This window comes from Dermacentor albipictus, chromosome 8 (assembly GCF_038994185.2).
Source record: "Dermacentor albipictus isolate Rhodes 1998 colony chromosome 8, USDA_Dalb.pri_finalv2, whole genome shotgun sequence".
Classification (NCBI taxonomy): domain Eukaryota; kingdom Metazoa; phylum Arthropoda; class Arachnida; order Ixodida; family Ixodidae; genus Dermacentor; species Dermacentor albipictus.
This window is the reverse complement of record NC_091828.1, coordinates 92,574,509-92,592,117: the sequence shown is the minus strand read 5'-3', so window position 1 is coordinate 92,592,117 and position 17,609 is coordinate 92,574,509. Positions and strand designations below refer to the sequence as shown.

At 47.7% G+C, this 17,609-nt stretch overlaps 1 protein-coding gene across 6 annotated transcripts in view; it reads right to left on the bottom strand.

Annotated features, from left to right (window-relative positions):
• LOC139048842 (BAI1-associated protein 3-like) overlaps nucleotides 1–17,609 on the bottom strand; it is a 567,324-nt gene that overhangs the window by 175,150 nt on the left and 374,565 nt on the right. For all 6 annotated transcript variants that reach the window (XM_070523709.1, XM_070523713.1, XM_070523710.1 and 3 more), the window contains exons 5-6: nucleotides 13,024–13,292; nucleotides 11,083–11,352 (exon numbers count right to left, since the gene is read on the bottom strand). In XM_070523709.1, the coding sequence (XP_070379810.1) occupies nucleotides 11,083–11,352; nucleotides 13,024–13,292 (539 nt within the window). The remainder of the gene's footprint in view (nucleotides 1–11,082; nucleotides 11,353–13,023; nucleotides 13,293–17,609) is intronic.

Genomic DNA, 17,609 nt, shown 5'->3' with positions numbered 1-17,609 from the left:
CGGAAAAATTCTAAGCTGACCTGTATACAGTACCCAGAGGAGTCACGATAGTTCACTTAGAAACAGTAATGAACAGGATACAGAAACTCTCCTATAACTAGCGATGAGGTCAAAAGGGCCCTGCAAGACATGAAACGATGAAGAGCGGGAGGATAAGGTGGAATAACAGTCGATTTAATGAAAGATGGAGGAGACATAATGCTTGGAAAACTGACGGCTCTTTATACGAAGTGTCTATCGACTGCAAGGGTCCCAGAAAACTGGAAGAATGCAGACATTATACTAATGCACACAAAAAAGGAGACGTTAAAGAATTGAACAATTATGGGACCATTAGCTTGCTCCCAGTATCATATACAATATTTACCAAAATAATATCTAATAGAATAAGGTTAACACTGGATTTTGTCAACCAAGGGAGCAGGCTGGCTTCAGGAAGAGATACTTTACAATGGATCACATCCATGTCATCAGTCAGGTTATCGCGAAATCTGCAGAGTACAATAAGCCTCTCTATGTGGCTTATATATCATTATATATATATAGATTACGAAAAGGTATTTGATTCAGTAGAGATACCAGCAATCGTAGAGGCACTACGTAATCAACGAGTACAGAATGCTTACGTAAAAAGCTTGGAAAATATTGCTACATGCGTGAGGTATTTGTTTGTTTGAACAAGGCGCGTAGGCGCCATCGCTTCAGAAAAGAGGAAGAAGAACGAACTGGGTTCGCGCTGTGAATCTAACCGGTCAGCGCTGCAACCGTTGTTGTAAATATAATCTGTAAATAGTTTCTCGTCTTACTGACTCGTCTTTCGCGTTAGAATATCTACAGAGGTTCTACAGCTACCTTAATTCTACACAAGAAAAGCAGGAAGATACCTATAGAGAAAGGGGTCAGACAGGGAGACACAATTTCTCCAAAGATATTTTCTGCGTGCTTAGAAGAATTCAAGCTATTAAACTGGGAAGGCTTAGGAGTAAAGATCGGCGGCAAATATCTGAGCAACCTTCGGTTTGCCGATTACATTGTTCTATTCAACAACAATGCAGACGAGTTACAACAAATGATTGGAGACCTTAACAGAGAGAGTGTAAGAGTGGGGCTGAATATTAATATGCCGAAGACAAAGATAATGATAAATAGCCGGGCAAAGGAACAAGATTTCAGGATCGCCAGTTGGCCTCTGAAGTCTGCGAAGGAGTACGTTTACCTAGGCCAATTATTCAGAGGGAACCCTGATCATGAGAAGGAAATTCACAGAAGAGTAAAAATTGAATGGATCGCATACGGCAGACATTGCCAGCTCCTGACTGGAAGCTTACCATAATTATTGAAAAGTAAGGTGTGCAATCAGTGCATTTTGCCAGTGCAATATGTCCAGTGCCAATGCATTTGCCAGTGCATTTCCCAGTGCATTTTGCCAGTGCATATGGGGCAGAGACTTGAGAGCAAGTTAAGGACCACGCAAGGAGCGATCGAACGAAGATCGCTAGGCATAACGTTAAGAGAGAAAGAGAGTGGTTTGGATCAGAGAGCGAACGGGTATAGACGATATTCTAATTGACATCAAGAGGAAAAAATGTAGCTGAGCAGGTCGTGTAATTCGCCGGTTTGATAACCGTTGGACCATTAGGGTTACAGAATGGGTACCAAGAGAAGGGAAACGCAATCGAGGACGACAAAACACTAGGTGGAGCGATGAAATTGGGAAATTCGCGGGCGCTAGTTGGAATAGGTTGGCGCAGGACAGGGGTAATTGGAGATCGCAGGGAGAGGCCTTCGTCCTGCAGTGGACATAAAACAGGCTGATGATGATGATGATGATGATGATGATGATGATGATGATGATGATTGAGGTGGTGCCCCCCCCCCCCGAAAAAAAATCCTGGATACGTGCCTGTGCTGAAGTGTCTCGTAGCAGCCACAAGACGTACACATAGGACTTGCCACACGCCCTTGTCTGTATAAACGTTCATGCAGGTAAGTTTTAAGAGATGTATGCAAACACTTATTTAGCGTTCAATAGGCGTCAGAAAGACTGGCCTTATGTCGACGTCAGAACGAATCTGGCAACTTCGTTCCACTCGTAAATGACGTCACAGCATTTTTTTTTTCTTTTTTTTTATCACCTCCACAGCCCCTCAGTACTAATACTGCCCATACGCGCATCTCATCGCTACTCAATGGGCCTCCAGTGTCTTCAAACGCAACGCGTTTGACGAGTTGTCTTTACCATAAAGACTACCCTCCCTTACGTCATCGAAGCCCGGAACAGTTTACTAAAACGAATCGTCACCGAATGGTATGCTAAAAAATTTAGTGAACTGACAACTACGTGATTTTGCTGCCAGCGCTGCCTGATATTCTCTCTGTAAGCTTACTTTTTTATTATTCCACCAACCACTGTTCACCCTACTCTAAGACACAACCGTCAGTATACTCCACCGTTATTGGCATTTGCTTGTTAATGTCACCCCACGATTTTAACAACGCTTACTTTCGTATAAAAAAAAGTGTTCACCTTTTTCCACTGCTGCATTATATATAAGAACCTAGTTTTCATCCTTCAAAGGTGACCTACATGATTTTACAGGTTATTTGTTGGTCAGCTACATTGTAGTTTGTGCCAGCAGAAATACGACGTTGATTGTCACTTGTGTTAGCGCACGTAGGATCGTTATCTCGCTCTTTTCTTCTGCATTCAAAATTCTTGCCCGACTTGTCTTTCTTTCTTTCTTTAGATAGCCGCCTCTGAGAACTACTTTCCCATTTTCGTTAGTGATTTCCTCATTAATTAATAAAATAACGACGTACGCAACAGGCAACGTGATTTTCTATCCTTTCCGCACTATTTGCACAACTGCGCCGTTTTCAGCGAACAACAGCATAAATCTACGCCCTCACGCCGAACGGTCCGTTTAGCTGAATTCCCTGGAAAACAATAGTTGCACAAACCCTTTATTCTTTTCATTCTTTTTCTTCTCTCTCTCTCTCTCTCTCTATCTATCTCTCTTTTTTTTTTCGCCGTCTACTCAGAAACACAATGCTCCCTCGCCCGGTTCAGGGCCATGGCTTTTCACGCGCAAAACAACGCTTCATTTTCCTTTTCCTATGTGTATCACTATAATTGACTCCCTGGTGGCTTTTATCCTCGCTTCGTTCGCAGCTGCTGGAAAAAAAAAGTCGTGCACGGTGTAGACAGCAGTCGGCGAAGAGTCCTGCGCGGAAATTCGCTACATTTCGAGCGACATGCGCGTGATTGCGACTATACGTCAATACGGGGCCCATCAGATCGAAGCCGGTCGCGCTCTAAATTAAATCACCAGGCAATAAAAGCTACTACCTCGCCTCCATCCTCCCACCCAACGAGAGCCCCACAATAAACTAAAGAAAGAAAGAAGAAAAAGTGAAACTTGTTTTCCACCCACTCACTTTCGTTGTTTCGAGCTCACAGCGTCGGCATCAGCGCGAAAGTAGTAAACGGCGTAAACAGCGGCAGCGGCGCAAAAAAGAAGAACGACGAGAACGTCACAAAAGAAACGAATGAAAAAACAAATGTCGACGCTCCTTTCAGGAGAGATTACACGGTTCGCGTTGAATGGAAACGCTACGGTTTTGTGCTGCGAATCTAGAGAGTTGTGTTGCAGCTACAGGCGAGAGGTGGGAATGTAAGATAAGGAATTGATAGCGAAAAGGCGTATTGCGTCAAATATTTAGCGAAAAAAAAGGGAAGCTAAGGGAGTGCTTTTCAGTCGCTTAGACGGCACACGGCGTTCACATAAAAGGACCTCCTAAATTTTTTTTAAAAGCTTGCTTCCTTTCTCGAGTTGCTTGTCTTTGTTCTTTTTTTTATTTCTTTCGCTTCTGCAGATCGCAGTTTGAAGCGAGGATGCGTCGTCTGAAAACCGTTAAAAAGCGAGAAAAAAATGAAAAAAGGAAAAGACAAGAAAAGATAGAATGGAAAATCGATATCACTCCTGTTGATATCATGCGAAAGCCGTGTACCTACTACGGAAAGAACGCGTTAAAGAAGAATGGAAATGACAATGATAACTATAAACGACGAACGTCGTTTGCTCGAGACACAGGATGTAACCGGCAAGCAAAAATTATAAATGTTACAACAACCTTCGCGGAACGAATAACTCAAAAGAGAGCGCCAACTGCGAATTCCAATAAATAAAAGAGAAAAAAAATTTTTTTTTTGTAATCATGTCTTCGCCGCCTCAATGCTGAGTTTTGTGGGAAACGCGAAGAAAAGGCAAAATACCACCTGTTACTCAGTGAAGAATTTCATGTAGTTTTCACCCGCTTGAAGCCGTTTTTTTTTTTTTCAGAGAAGGTAAAGACGCCGAAAACCTGCGCATGCACTTTATAGAAAAATCGAACCGGTGGGCTGTGTTGTGCAATTAGCAAAAATTCTTGCTCGACTCGGTGAGATTGATATCGCTTTTTGTTTTTTATTCGCCATTTCTCCTGGAACTTTAAGAAGCGAACTTCATTTTAGGCCCCAGTTCAATAATTGTTATTATTCTCGTGTTTGAAATTTTGCAGTGCTTTTGTTTTAACAGGTGTTTCAAAGTACAAACATGACCACTTATGACGTGTTCGAACATTTTCTTTTTCAGTCTCGCGCCTAAGTGTAACATTAGGTCCCCGAATATTTCTTTGTTGTTTGTCTACTTTCCATGCGCAACAGCGTATTTCTTTTCCAAACGATTTTCTCAACCCATACCCCGTTAACCAATGAAATATAGACTACCAGGAAGCACACGCTTTCACTCTCTCCACCTAATCGCCGAGCTAAATCTAATGTAGTCTTCAGATGCGTTTCTTTCCCCACTTAGGCACTTTGTGGTCTGAGAGAGAGAAAGAGAGAAAAGGGAGCGCGAAAGGCAAGGTGATTAATGGTAAAACAAAAATCTGCTTTGCAGTAGGAGCCAGAAATATTGAGAAAAAGAAAGAGGGAGAACGGGTAGACGATGACGAAGTCTTCTGCCCGCTTAGCGTTTTCTTCTGTTTCTCAAGTTTCTTCAGCTTTTGCGTTTCCGCGCACATCGGTAACACTCAGAGCTGTCCCTTTGTTACTGCAAAGCCGTTGAAGACGAACTTCTGCTACGTCGTCCTCAAGTGAAGCGACAATCATCAACAGTGACATCATGACTGCGACAGCAGCCTTCACGCTCGCCGACATGATTTCAAGCCTGAAGAATGGCATCTCTAAGCAGAAACTTAACGACTTTTCTTTCTCCAATATGGTCCCTGTTCTTGCACAAGAGGTTCGCGTAAACCCATGGAAAACAGCTGTAACAGTTGGTGTCACATCTGACGTTGACATAGAACTCAAAGACGACGCGTTGGAAGGCAAGGCCGTTTGCGCGCCACCGTGCAAAATGATGAGAGTTCGAAGGCTAGGCCCGTCAAAGTGTGCGAAGATTCTGTTTGCCTCTGAAAAGCTGCCTGGCCATCCACAGGGCGAACTAGTGCGATACCCTGTTGGACCTCTTGCTACCAAGGCCAATTATAGCGCCATAAGTGTCTAAAGATTGGTCATGCACAAGGTTTCTGCACAAGCGTGTGGCACGTGTGCCGAGAATTTACAATGTATATTACTGTGAAAGCCACGCATCTCGCTGCCCTAACTGCAATGGTGAGCAGTTGGCGACGGACAAAGAACGTCCCTCGTTGAACGACGAATTCAAAGCTCGTGAAGACAAAGCCAAAAAAATAACGCGGCAGTAGAAAAGAAAACGTGTAGTCACAGTGCTTGTGCAGCGGATGCAAATGCAGCAACTAAGGATGCGGCTGCCCATTCAAATATTGCTACAGGCACCCATGTGCCGAAATCAAATAGGGTTGTGTGCCTTCTGCCTTCTCTCACATGTCTTGGTCAGCGTTGCCATCAAAAGCGTCGGAACCAGTCTCTGCCGAGACCACAGCCTCAGTGGAGAACCCTGCTAAGACGGTGTCTAAAACGGTCTCACCAAACGAAGACATCGCACTCGTAGAACTTCTCAAGAAGCTTGTCGTCATAATCAGCTCTCTGATCGCAGGTCCTCAGGCACCTGCATCGTCAGCAACAGAGCCGCTTTTGCAGGCCTTCGTTCCAGTCCTTGACGGCCTTCGTTAAACGTTCTAATGGAAATAATCTCAACACTTATGAAAATCTGCTCCCTTTGTGCCGCAATGGAATGTGAGGTAAATGCGACCGTGCAATGCTGACCTCTTTATTCGGCTCTTCTCACTGAAGACCCCAACAGATATTAGAGCACTTCAGTAAAGAAATGTAAAAAAAAAGAATACTAATTCAGGCTGCCAGGCTTTGTAGGTCTCCACAGCAACGCTTCATGTGCAGCGCCAACATGTGGCTCCTTTGAGTGTGTGGACGCCGCGCCTTCACAGGATGCTTCAAAAGCATCAATATACGCACGCGCTGACTTAGATTTCACCGTTATTGATACGGGCGACATCCGCGACGCCGAACTAGAGTGCAAAGCACTTACTGTAAGCCTCGGGGGTGCAACGACGACCGTGGCAAGCATATAGAATCGACCTACACGTCCTTTGGACACCACACTACTGTGCTTAGTCTCTCGGTGTGGTCCATCGTTCGTGCTGTGCGCAGACTTCCATGCTCGCCACCCGCGCCGGTGTTCACGTCCACGAGAGAGTGGTGGGGTGGAGATTAACGAGCCTATTGTCAGACACGATCTTCAAACACTGAACGGCGGATAACTCACACATCTGCGAGCTGAGGAAAAACGCATTCCGCCACCGACCTCACGATATGAACGAGACATGTGTACCCCGCCTAGTCACCGGAAGCTGAGCCGTGGTGCTCAGATCACCCAGCCATTTGGTTGATGCTACAACATACTTGGAACCGCCAGACTTCCAAGCTTCACACACTGGGACAACTTTCGTCAGCTCATGTAAGGTGCGCCGTCGCGTGACAGTTTGTTCACGCTGTCGAGTGATTGTCTGCAACGAGCTACGGTACGACGACGGCACAGCCCGGATAAAGGAAACTCCGATCTTAAGCTTTCGAGGCTCCGCCCCTGTCGGCGATGCGCTTACGGGAGAGCGCAGCTCTCTAAAAGAAGCACCGGCTGGACGCTGTGTAAGCGTCTTAAAGCAGCCATACGCCAGCAGACTAAGCAACTTCATCGCGAGAGGTGGGAAGGCTTTACACAGTCCGCTGCATTCTGCAATTCGGCTTAGAAGGGTATACGACGCATACTAAAGGCTATCCGCACTCCCGAAGTCTGTAAGAATCAAGCGGCAGCACTGCGCTTAGCGACCAGCCAGTCACCAAAAGTTATTGCAGAAGCATTTGAAGACCTTTTCGCCTCTTCTATGTCAAGTGACATCACAAACATCTATGACAAGTCATAGTACCATAGCTGCTTGCTGTGATCTTGCCTGCCAGATGGACGAGGTACGCTTCACTCTCGAGGAGCTGCTCCACGCGCTCGATCTCTCCGGGCACTGCATTGCCTCAGGTGAAGACGGTAACACCTACCAAGCCTTACTAAACATTCATAAGGCTTTCATCCACATATAGTAGACGAATATAACCAAGTATAGCGAATCCTCTGATCGCAGATGATTGTAAATAATCCGTGGTGATACCGACTGGTTAAATGGATTAACCACCTTGAAAGCCTGGGCGCTCTGCAGTAGACCTCAAGTCCTACCGCCGAATATCACTACCATCAAATGTTATCAGGCTGACGGAACGAATGGTACTGTTTCGTGTGGATGTCAAGCTGCAGGAGCTGAATTTTTTTCCCGATGTCATGAGCGGATTTTGTCGCTGTTGTTCAGTACTGTACAGCACTGCAGACCTTGAACGATCGCTTGAATGTGCTAGAGAGAACAAACACTCCGCAGGTATGCTATTTTCGGACATATAGCGACCTTTCGACTCGGTTACACATGAGGAGGTTATTGTCGCACTTGCGACCGCTGGAATTTCGGGCCGCCTGCTTCTATTTGTTCGTAATTGTCTATCAGAGCGCAGATTGAAAGTACGAGTTGGAGGAGCAAAAAGTGAATATCGAAATGTGATGCGGTGGAGTCCCGCAAGGGAGCGTTTTGTCACCTCTCCTTTTTGACTGCATTCTTGTTGGGCTTCCAAGCCGTTTGGCTCCAGAATGTGACTTCTTAATAGGCATAGCTGCCTATGCTGACGACATCGCTCTGTTGATCTCTGTACCTTCGCACCATAGCCCACGCCTTCCTGCAAGCTTGCAGAGAGCTCTGGGTGCGACTACAGAGTACTTGGATGAAGTTTGGTTGCAGATTTCACCTGCCAAGTCGGCTCCAATTGCATACCTCCCAAACAACGTGCACGTTGAACAATGAGCCGGCTGCACCTTGACACTGTTACCTGGGTGTTATTATGGGTGATCGCCTCTCGTGGCGCCCTGCGATTAAATCTGCATGGCGCCTATCGCAGTCGCTCCTCAAATACGCCTTGGCTGCTAGGGGTGGCGCCTGCGTTTAAAAACAGCATTACAAGTGTGTCAATCATCTGTACTCTCTGGCGTGATGTATGCGTTGCCAGTACTGAATGTGCTGCACAGCTTCATGACCCAACTGGCACGTGAGCCCTGGGTTGGCGTTTGAGTCATGCTTTTTGATTTGTAGCGCGCGAAGTGGCACACACAGGCTAGAAAAAGAGAGGACGAGCGAGTCAAGCTTGGCTCACCTCGCGAGGCACAATCAGTTCCATTTCTCACTGAGACACATCAGTTGCCCTTGAGGCCGCAAGCGGACGACAGAGCTCTACGTCACATCGAGCGTCTGCACCGTTCATCGGATGGCCAAGTACTTCTTTATCCGCTTATTCGGTGCCCATTCTCTCGCTTGGAGAAAATGGCGTCAGTGTTTAAAACGATCGCTGGCACTTCTGAAGGTCCTCTGTGGATCAAGCTACTTCAGTGACACCTCTGGAAGGTTTCCGTAAAACTCCATTCCGCGTTTATTTTGAGCGATACGCAGAAAGTCTTCCCTACCTGTTCCGGCGCTATTCCAATTGTCCCACTCACACTTATTAGAAAGATTCGGAGATTATGTTAAATTATTTACGGATGCATCTGTACACAGCCGATGGCCAAGGTGCCTCTACACCTTTTTTTTTTTACCCTTCAACTGACATCCGACGAGTGTGTTGCATACCGCATCCAGCCTCATGAACAACTGCGATGCTGCTCTGAAGTACGTGCGAGACGAGTTAAGGACATAGAAGGTTGTGAAGCTTAAGGTCTTCCGCGCTGCCCTCAGGAGATTACAGAGAAGTGACGCTAATCACCCACTTGTGCGTAGAATCATTGCGTCTGCCACCAGAACTACACTTCGTGGAGAATCATTAGTTGGTCAGTGGATACCTTCTCACGTAGTTATCGCCGGACACGAAGAGGCCGATCGACTAGCGTCCTCTTGTGCTCACAACGAATGTGACTCTCATGAAATAGTGTGGTCCCGACGACACTCGTCTGTTGATTCGAAGGTACCTACGCAAGCAGCAAGCAAACCAGGGTGTTCTAAAAGGATCCTTCCCTCCTCGTCTTCGTGGTCGAAGCTTGGCTCATCGTGCCAGGTCTCTACTGGTCAAGGGCTTCATGTGTCGTGGTGTCTGAACGTTTATATCGGCAACACCACGTAAAGAGTCCGTCGTGCGCTCCTTGGGTTCCCCCGAGACACTGGAGCACCTTATATTATTATTAAGGCAGAAAGCTCGGCTAGTTGGTGGCTATTCGTATAAGGGGACGTCGCACTAGCGTGTATTTCTGCATATATATTTGTGTCCTCCTGAGAATAAAGCCAGTTGATGTCTAGCGTTAAGTGTGTCTTTTTTCCAGTTCCTACCCGCCGTGGTTGCTCAGTGGCTATGGTGTTGGGCTGCTGAGCACGAGGTCGCGGGATCGAATCCCGGCCACGGCGGCCGCATTTCGATGGGGGCGAAATGCGAAAACACCCGTGTGCTTAGATTTAGGTGCACGTTAAAGAAGCCCAGGTGGTCAAAATTTCCGGAGTCCTCCACTACGGCGTGCCTCATAATCAGAAAGTGGTTTTGGCACGTGAAACCCCAAATATTATTATTATTTTTTCCAGTTCCTGTCCGTGTCCTTCTTTACACGCTAGTGCGATGTCCTCTTTAATTAGAACGCGTTGTTTTCCTTTCACAGTCACGTGGCTATTAAAGGACTATACCCTACTTGGCCTACAGTGTACGCCCCTTGGTCATTGCCAGTATCTGAGTGGCTGTGTTCCAGGACGCGACCGGGTTCATCGCACGCTGTTTACTTTTCTACAAGAAACTGAATTCGCATCACGTTTATGAGAGAATTTGCAAGGGAGGAATCACTTTTTGCTAACTTTGCCTTTTTTACGTCCTCCGATGAGTAATGCGACATGCGTGTGTTGGTTTTTTTTTTCTGTTCCTGCGTGTATGTTCTTGCTTTACTTATATCTTTGAGGCCTGTTATCTCGCTGTCTCTTCTTTACTTCGCTTCTCCTTACCTTTTACTGCCTTTTCTATCCCCTCCTTCCCAAAGAGTATAGGCAGTCTTTGTGCCCTCTCGGGGGCAGTTATCAGCCTGCTCGTTCCCTGCTTCAGTAAAACCCGTTGTGGGGCTAGTTGGTGCATACCTTTCAAAAAATGAAGCGCCAACGGTAACGGCACACAAAGAAGGAACAAAAGACCGGACAAGGCGCTTCCTGTCTTTTGTTCCTTCTTTGTGCGCCGTTACCGTTGGCGCTTCATTTTTTCATAGATTCCCTGCTTCCCTCTCTGTGTGTGTACATGTGTCTTCATATCTGATCATGGTAATAATAATAATAATAATAATAGCTACGGTTGACTGGACCACAGTTCTATTCGTGAACCTTCCTCACAAAGGGGCCGGAGGATCCCTCAAGCCGTCATTTGAACGGATTTTCCCTTCGCCTCCTGTAACACTGTACTCTGACGAAGCAAACAAATCAACCAAATCAATCAATCCTCCACTCTGCGGGCTTTCCCGCAAAACTGAGTCGGCACGCTAAGAGACGTCGGAACACGTGACTCACAGCCGGAACCGCTCGTTCCAGCGCGGGTTGAGCGTCGCCGGCTTGACGGTAGTGGTGCGGATGAACTTGGCCGGCACAGTGGCTCCCTCCAGGGAGCCGCTTCGGGGCTCGCGCTTCTTGAACGACGCGCCCAGCTTGCGCAGCGAGCGCCGCGGCGAGCCCGTGGCGCTGGCGGCGGGCGAGCGGCCCCCGGGAGCCGGCTCCTCGTCCGAGCCGCAGCCGCTCGTGGCGCTGCTGCTGCGGCGCCGGCGCCTCTGGGGGTCCGAGTTCCTGAAAGGCAAGCGAAAAGCCGTTGTTGCTCGTTCGCTAAAGCATCTTTGCTTGCAGTGGCGTAGCTAGGTCGTCTGGCACCCGGGGCCCTTAGAGCTTCTGTCCTCCCCCCCTCCCCCCTATTGTAGCCGGCAGAATGAGGGGTGTCTTCAGACGTATATGACACCCCCCGCTGGCCCCTTACACCCGGGGCCCACGGCCCCCCGGCCCCCCCCTGTTGCTACGCCACTGTTTGCTTGCTCGTGATAGTTTCATAACGAGTGTGTTGCTAAAAGTAAGCCGCGCTAATCGGAATCGGCTACCGCAAGACAGGGGTAATTGGAGATCGCTGGCAGATAGAGGCCTTCATTCCACAGTGGACATAAAGATAGGCTGACGACGTTAAAATTGCTAGACCGCAGGCTGCGGTGACGGCAGTGGTAGCACGATTGGGCCAGTGCGATCTCGTTCCGACAGAGGAGCCTATAGTTAAAACACGTTGGCGGGCTAGTTGGTTAGAATCCAGGATAGAGTGTATAAGCGCGACTGAACGAGGACGTAAGAAGAAACAGATACACAGGGACAGCGCTTCTCTGTGTATCTGTTTCTTGCTACGTCCTCGTTCAGACGCGCTTATAGACTCTATCAGAGGAGCCTAGTTGTGTCTTAAAGGTAACGATAGAAGATAAAAACCAGCGACAGAATACAGTGAACGCAAATGCGAAGGCGAAGTGACGTGACTGCAGCTTCGTACTGTCGTCTTCTCGCCTGCATACGCTTCGTTTTATCGCTGTTTTACGCCTTCAATGGGGTGCCAATTGGCCCAGCTCGCGACCGTGTTATGTAACTATAGCTTTACAGGACGTGACTGCGCGCGTTCGCGTCCTACAGAGGCAAACGTCGCCGGTAGGACCTTGTTCAAACTAAATTTGAAACTTTCACGAATGAGCAAATGGTACGGTGTTCGTTGTCGCATTCCCAAACTAAAGAAGACAACGTAAGTAGGAATCGCAGAGAACTTTCTCGCAGCCTCGATACCCCGGCCAGTGGGAGTTGTTGCTGCTTGTTTCTGTTGTTGTTACCTCCACCTATGAAGTTAGCTGGCACACTTTATTGTTCTTCCTTCTTTCATGGTGCACGATGCGCAGCAGAGCCGTTCGCTCTTGCTACTCATAGCACGAAATACTCATAGCATACACTGAAGTCATTGTAAAAAAAAATGGCTGTGGCTTAGCTAAGGTTAAGCCCAGGATGCGAAGCATACTAGCCTTTATTTTAGTTGTTGAATCACTGTTTAGCCTGGTGAACTGCTGTTGCTTGGTTATATTTGGTTCGGCTAGACGAAGAAACAACTCATGCGTTACTCTGCTGATTCCTTTATTTTCAAACCAATAAATACGCTCTACCGCTACCAATACCGCTATACCGCTGGTATAGCGGTATTGGTAACCTGGTATAGCGGAAGGAGCGGGAGTTAGGCCGCAGTACCATCTGCGCGACCGCAGGCGAGCGCGCGAGCTGAGACCCGGCTATGTACCTACGCGGCCGCAAGCGAGCGCACGAGTTGAGCCTCCGCTTTTGCAGCTGCTATGACGTCATACGGTAGCTACGCGGCCGCGCGCGGCGCAGCAAGGAAGAGCGCGGTTGTGCGGCTAGTATGCTTCGCATAAAAAGAAACGAGAGCGCACATACCCGCACGGCTGTATTCCGAGCATGCAGTAAGGGTCGCTGTATCCGTTCGGGTCCTTGGCCTCGAGCCCCTGCGCCTCGACCACGGTCACGTTGAGCACGGGGATGGGCGGCTTCTCCTCTCGGGCGAGCCCCAGCAGACGGCGGTGGCTCTCGGGGTGCATGCCGAACGCCGACTGGGCGTACGCGTGGAGCTCGCCGGGGCTGACGCCGCCCGAGCAGCCCAGCTTGTGCTCGATGGTGTACAGCACCTCCACGTACAGCTCCTCCCACTGCGAACGCAAATCACGCTCTTCATCGGCGGAAAGGAAGAAGCTGCGTTGACGTCAGGACACGGACGTTTGTTCGGTGGGGACACAGTCTCGATAGGACCTGGTTCACATGGTGAGACCGAGCGAGAGGCAGACAAATGGATAGAAGGACGGACAGACAGACAGACAGGAAGAAGGACAGACAGACTGGCGTATCATAGATAGATAGATAGATAGATAGATAGATAGATAGATAGATAGATAGATAGATAGATAGATAGATAGATAGATAGATAGATAGATAGATAGATAGATAGATAGATAGATAGATAGATAGATAGATAGATAGATAGATAGATAGATAGATAGATAGATAGATAGATAGATAGATAGATAGATAGATAGATAGATAGATAGATAGATAGATAGATAGATAGATAGATCACTTAGTTCAGATATTACTAAATAATAAAATACTTCATTACAACCATTTGTGAAAGCTGCCTCTTTCTAGTAAAGGATGGGGAGGGAGAGTTCCCCGAACTCGCGCTGTGTGTTTTCCCAGCACCTAATGTAACACAAAATTTCTTATCTCAACGTGAGCGACCTCTACATAATTTTCGACCCTATCTCTAAAGGTGCATGAACTGGTTGCAATCCCCTTGGTGGGAAATCACACCACTTGGAGGTATTTGCAGGGCTTGGTAGAACACAGAAAAAAATTCACAATAGAAGAGAACATTTTATAGTTATAAATAAGCATGCCATATACTGCACATTATTCCCTAAAGAAATGGCTGCGGATATTGTGTCAATAGCCCGTACTCTCGGGGAAAAAAATGTACGGGACAAGTGAGAAATGGCTGCACAGCTAATGAAACATTCCAATACGACGCAGTGAACAAGCGTGAAATCGGTTTCGGTCCGGACGAAGACATTGCTAAAACGCAAATTAAAACAAATGAATTCTGGGTTATTAGGAAACAAGTGAAAGATTTGATTATGAGGACAGCCGTAGTGGAGGACTGCGGATTAATTTTGACCACGTGGGGTTTTAAAACGCGTACCTGGATGCACGGCACATGGCATCGCATTGCGACCTCTTGTCCGCATTTCGAAAAGACCGGAATTTCATACCGCAGAACCACAGCCGCTACGCCAACACGGCGGGTTTCTATGCCGCAGCAGGAAAGTTACACTAAGCAAGTGTATGCTATTAGAAGGAAGCACCCTCTAGGCTGAGCGGCGTGAAATTTGTTGAAATTTGGCTAATCGTTTCGAATATCGTTGTTTTGTTGAATGTTGGCCATTGACTTGTGCAAGTGCAATGCGGCGAATTTCGACGGTTTGCCGTGGGCGACAATGTCCGGAAGTCCTGGCTATGCGCCTTCTCTCATTGGCCAACAAGTTCAAAATGGCGGAATCCCAACTGTATGGTGGAATTTGACTCCGAATAGTAACTCCGAGTTTTCACTAGTGAAGTCTTGCAGGTTTAACAAGCGCATTTATAACACGAAAACGAATCAGTTGGACGCAAGACAAGCGCTCATCTTGTGTCTGGCTTTATTTTGTCTCGTAGAAGATAAGCGCTTGCTAAGCCTAAACGTAGAACATGTAGCCCTGCAACACGCTCTACGAACCCTGTCCCTGACACTCGAACGAAATGTAGCAATAAAGCACGGCGGTACATAAGAGGACCACCACGTTCCACTAATAGAAAACAGACAGAAAAAAAAAGAAAACACTCTAACGTGTTCAAGTCCCCGACGTCGCTAACGCTTCGCGGCAAATCTTTCGCCGGTCGTGTTCTATGTTTGTTTAGCGCCGTCACGAACAGCAGGTGCCGATCGGACGCCATATATTCTCCGTTACAACGCATTACGTCGTCATGGAACGGGGTGCTCCCGACGCGCTCTTCAAGTACGTATACACGCTACTCGAAGTCCTGTCACAGCCGTAATGCGCTGCGGAGAAAGAGAAGAAAAAAAAAGAAAAGAAAAGCTCTAGCGCGCGTTCGCAACACCCACGCCATAAGCGGGCCACGCGTTTATCGCAACCCCCGCGCCATAACTAAAAAGACGTCCACGGCGTCACTCGAGCCAGAGCGGGTCATCATTCTTCGTGATGCCGTCAGATTCATCATTGCCCACGCTTTCTCAGCGTCAAACATATATATATATATATATCACACCGAGCCGCAACAGAGTTCCCAAAACAGGGTTTGAAAACGCGGATACCCGATTCATTTCGTTACTGGTTTTTCGCACGTCCTGTTCTATTATTAGTGTGCGTTTACTTTTCGAGGCAGCGAGATGGAGGGAGCTATTTCTCGTCGCGGCGCAATGCGGTGTCGCGCATCCCCTCGGGAGCGCGGGCGCCGCGGTGCTCGGCGTGTGAACACATTTCCCGCAGACAGCGGCGGTGAGGGGGCGCTGTTCACGTGCGCGGAGGAAGACAAGAAACAGTGCGAAAATGAGCCCCGCACGCCCACGTTCTGTGAATCCATCTCACCAACTTCGCGCGTCGCAGCGAGTGCTATATATATATATATATATATATATATATATATATATATATGACTGGAGGCGGCCAATCAGTAACGCGGAACGGGGTTGCTTGCTCCGTAGCGAAGATTCTTCTCGGAAAAAAAAAAGCTATGTAGAGAGAACTCTAGTGCTTTATAGTACCGTGCAAACATTGCGGTTCCGCCAGCACTGAAATGACTCGTAGTAGACGGGTTTGGTTAATCTTAGCCATTTCTGCTTCAAGTGGCATTTTGGGCTTGCAAAATCGATGAGTTTCAAGAGAATTCTGTGCCACCAGTGCAACAGTTCGAAATGGCAGTGCGTGTGCAGAGAGATACACAGGGGGTGTCCAAATCGGACCGCCAGCGACGGTTGTCCCCGAGTGATGGACTGTTATCCCGGAGGCCACGCTTTTGCGTACTGCAAGCGCGGGAAGCTATATTGCGGAAGCTGGGAAACACGTCAGGGATTCCACGTTTTGGAAATCATTTCCTTGTGGCATTCTCCCCATTGCACCTGTCACATAGCGCCGATTCAGGACGTAACATTCGACATAGCAAGCAATATGCAAAAGTCCGATAGGCCAGGCAGTCTCGCAAGTTTTTATTTCTCAGCAATGTTATGAAAACTTTACGTCGTATTTACTGTCCGTCAATAAAAATGTTCTAAACTCTTCCAACAGAGTAATGTGAATGTACGAAATGTCACCTGGGTAACGGCGGTTATAGCGCATTTCAGCCGTACACTAATATCCAGAAAATGTAGCGAATATCCAGCAGATAAATTTATATAACATGTTCTCAAATTAAAAAAAAAGACGTTTGACAGTACCATCAACTTTAGTTTCACGTACACTAGAGAGAGAGAGAGAGAGAGGAAAGGGGAAAGGCAGGGAGGTTAACCAGACGGGAAAAACTGGTAAACTAGAGCAATCTCAACCTCTATGAGAGGTGTTGAATCTCCAGCTGATACATTTGATGTACCTTTAGGCAATGTTCGTGGTTTTAGGGGGGTTTACGACGCTGGATCAAGAGAAGCACAATCAGTACAGCGCTCATTACAGATTGTTACAGTATATCAAGGTATACTTCGCAAGTTTCGTGTTAGCGATGGCAGCACGCCCACCGATAGGGGGCATTTCAATTAATCGCTCTTACCACAGAAAATGCCCCTTCCAACGTTGGCGCTACGAAATTGAGGAAACTAGCAGTGTAAGGGCCCGCCCCGGGATAATTCGGGTCATTCCAATTCGTAAAGCCTCGAGATGGAAAGGGAAGTCAGAAAGGATCGCGTAGCTCGGATGTCTTAGGAACTCCTTCGCGAGGACTTACGGCAATGTCACGCGCGTCAAGGGGGACCAGCCTGAAAATGTGCCCCCGACATTTCTTCGACAAGTGGCCTGGTTTTGAGAAGTGTAGAGGGCTAATATAGTCGGTATTTATTAAGGCAATTTCTGTAAAACCACACGCGTCAGCGAACTCGCCGCAATTTCCTTCTTTCCTTCCCTCCTCTCTCTCCCTGTGATCTATGCTTTCCCCTTTCCCATTCCCCCGGTGTAGGGTAGCCAACCGGTCGTTATTCTGGTTGACCTCCCTGCCTTCTTCTTTTCTCTTTCCTCCTCCTCCCCCCCCCCCTACGTGACGTCATTTGCACGGTGCCGACACCGCGGAATCAGAAACCGGTGCCGATGAAAATGAAACTTCTGTGCCGGAGGTGCTTATAACGAAAGGCACGGTCACAACAGCGCTAATCTGCAAACCAGGACGCCCTCTGACTTATTCTTTGAAACTTTTTCGGGTCCGTGTTCCTTTCC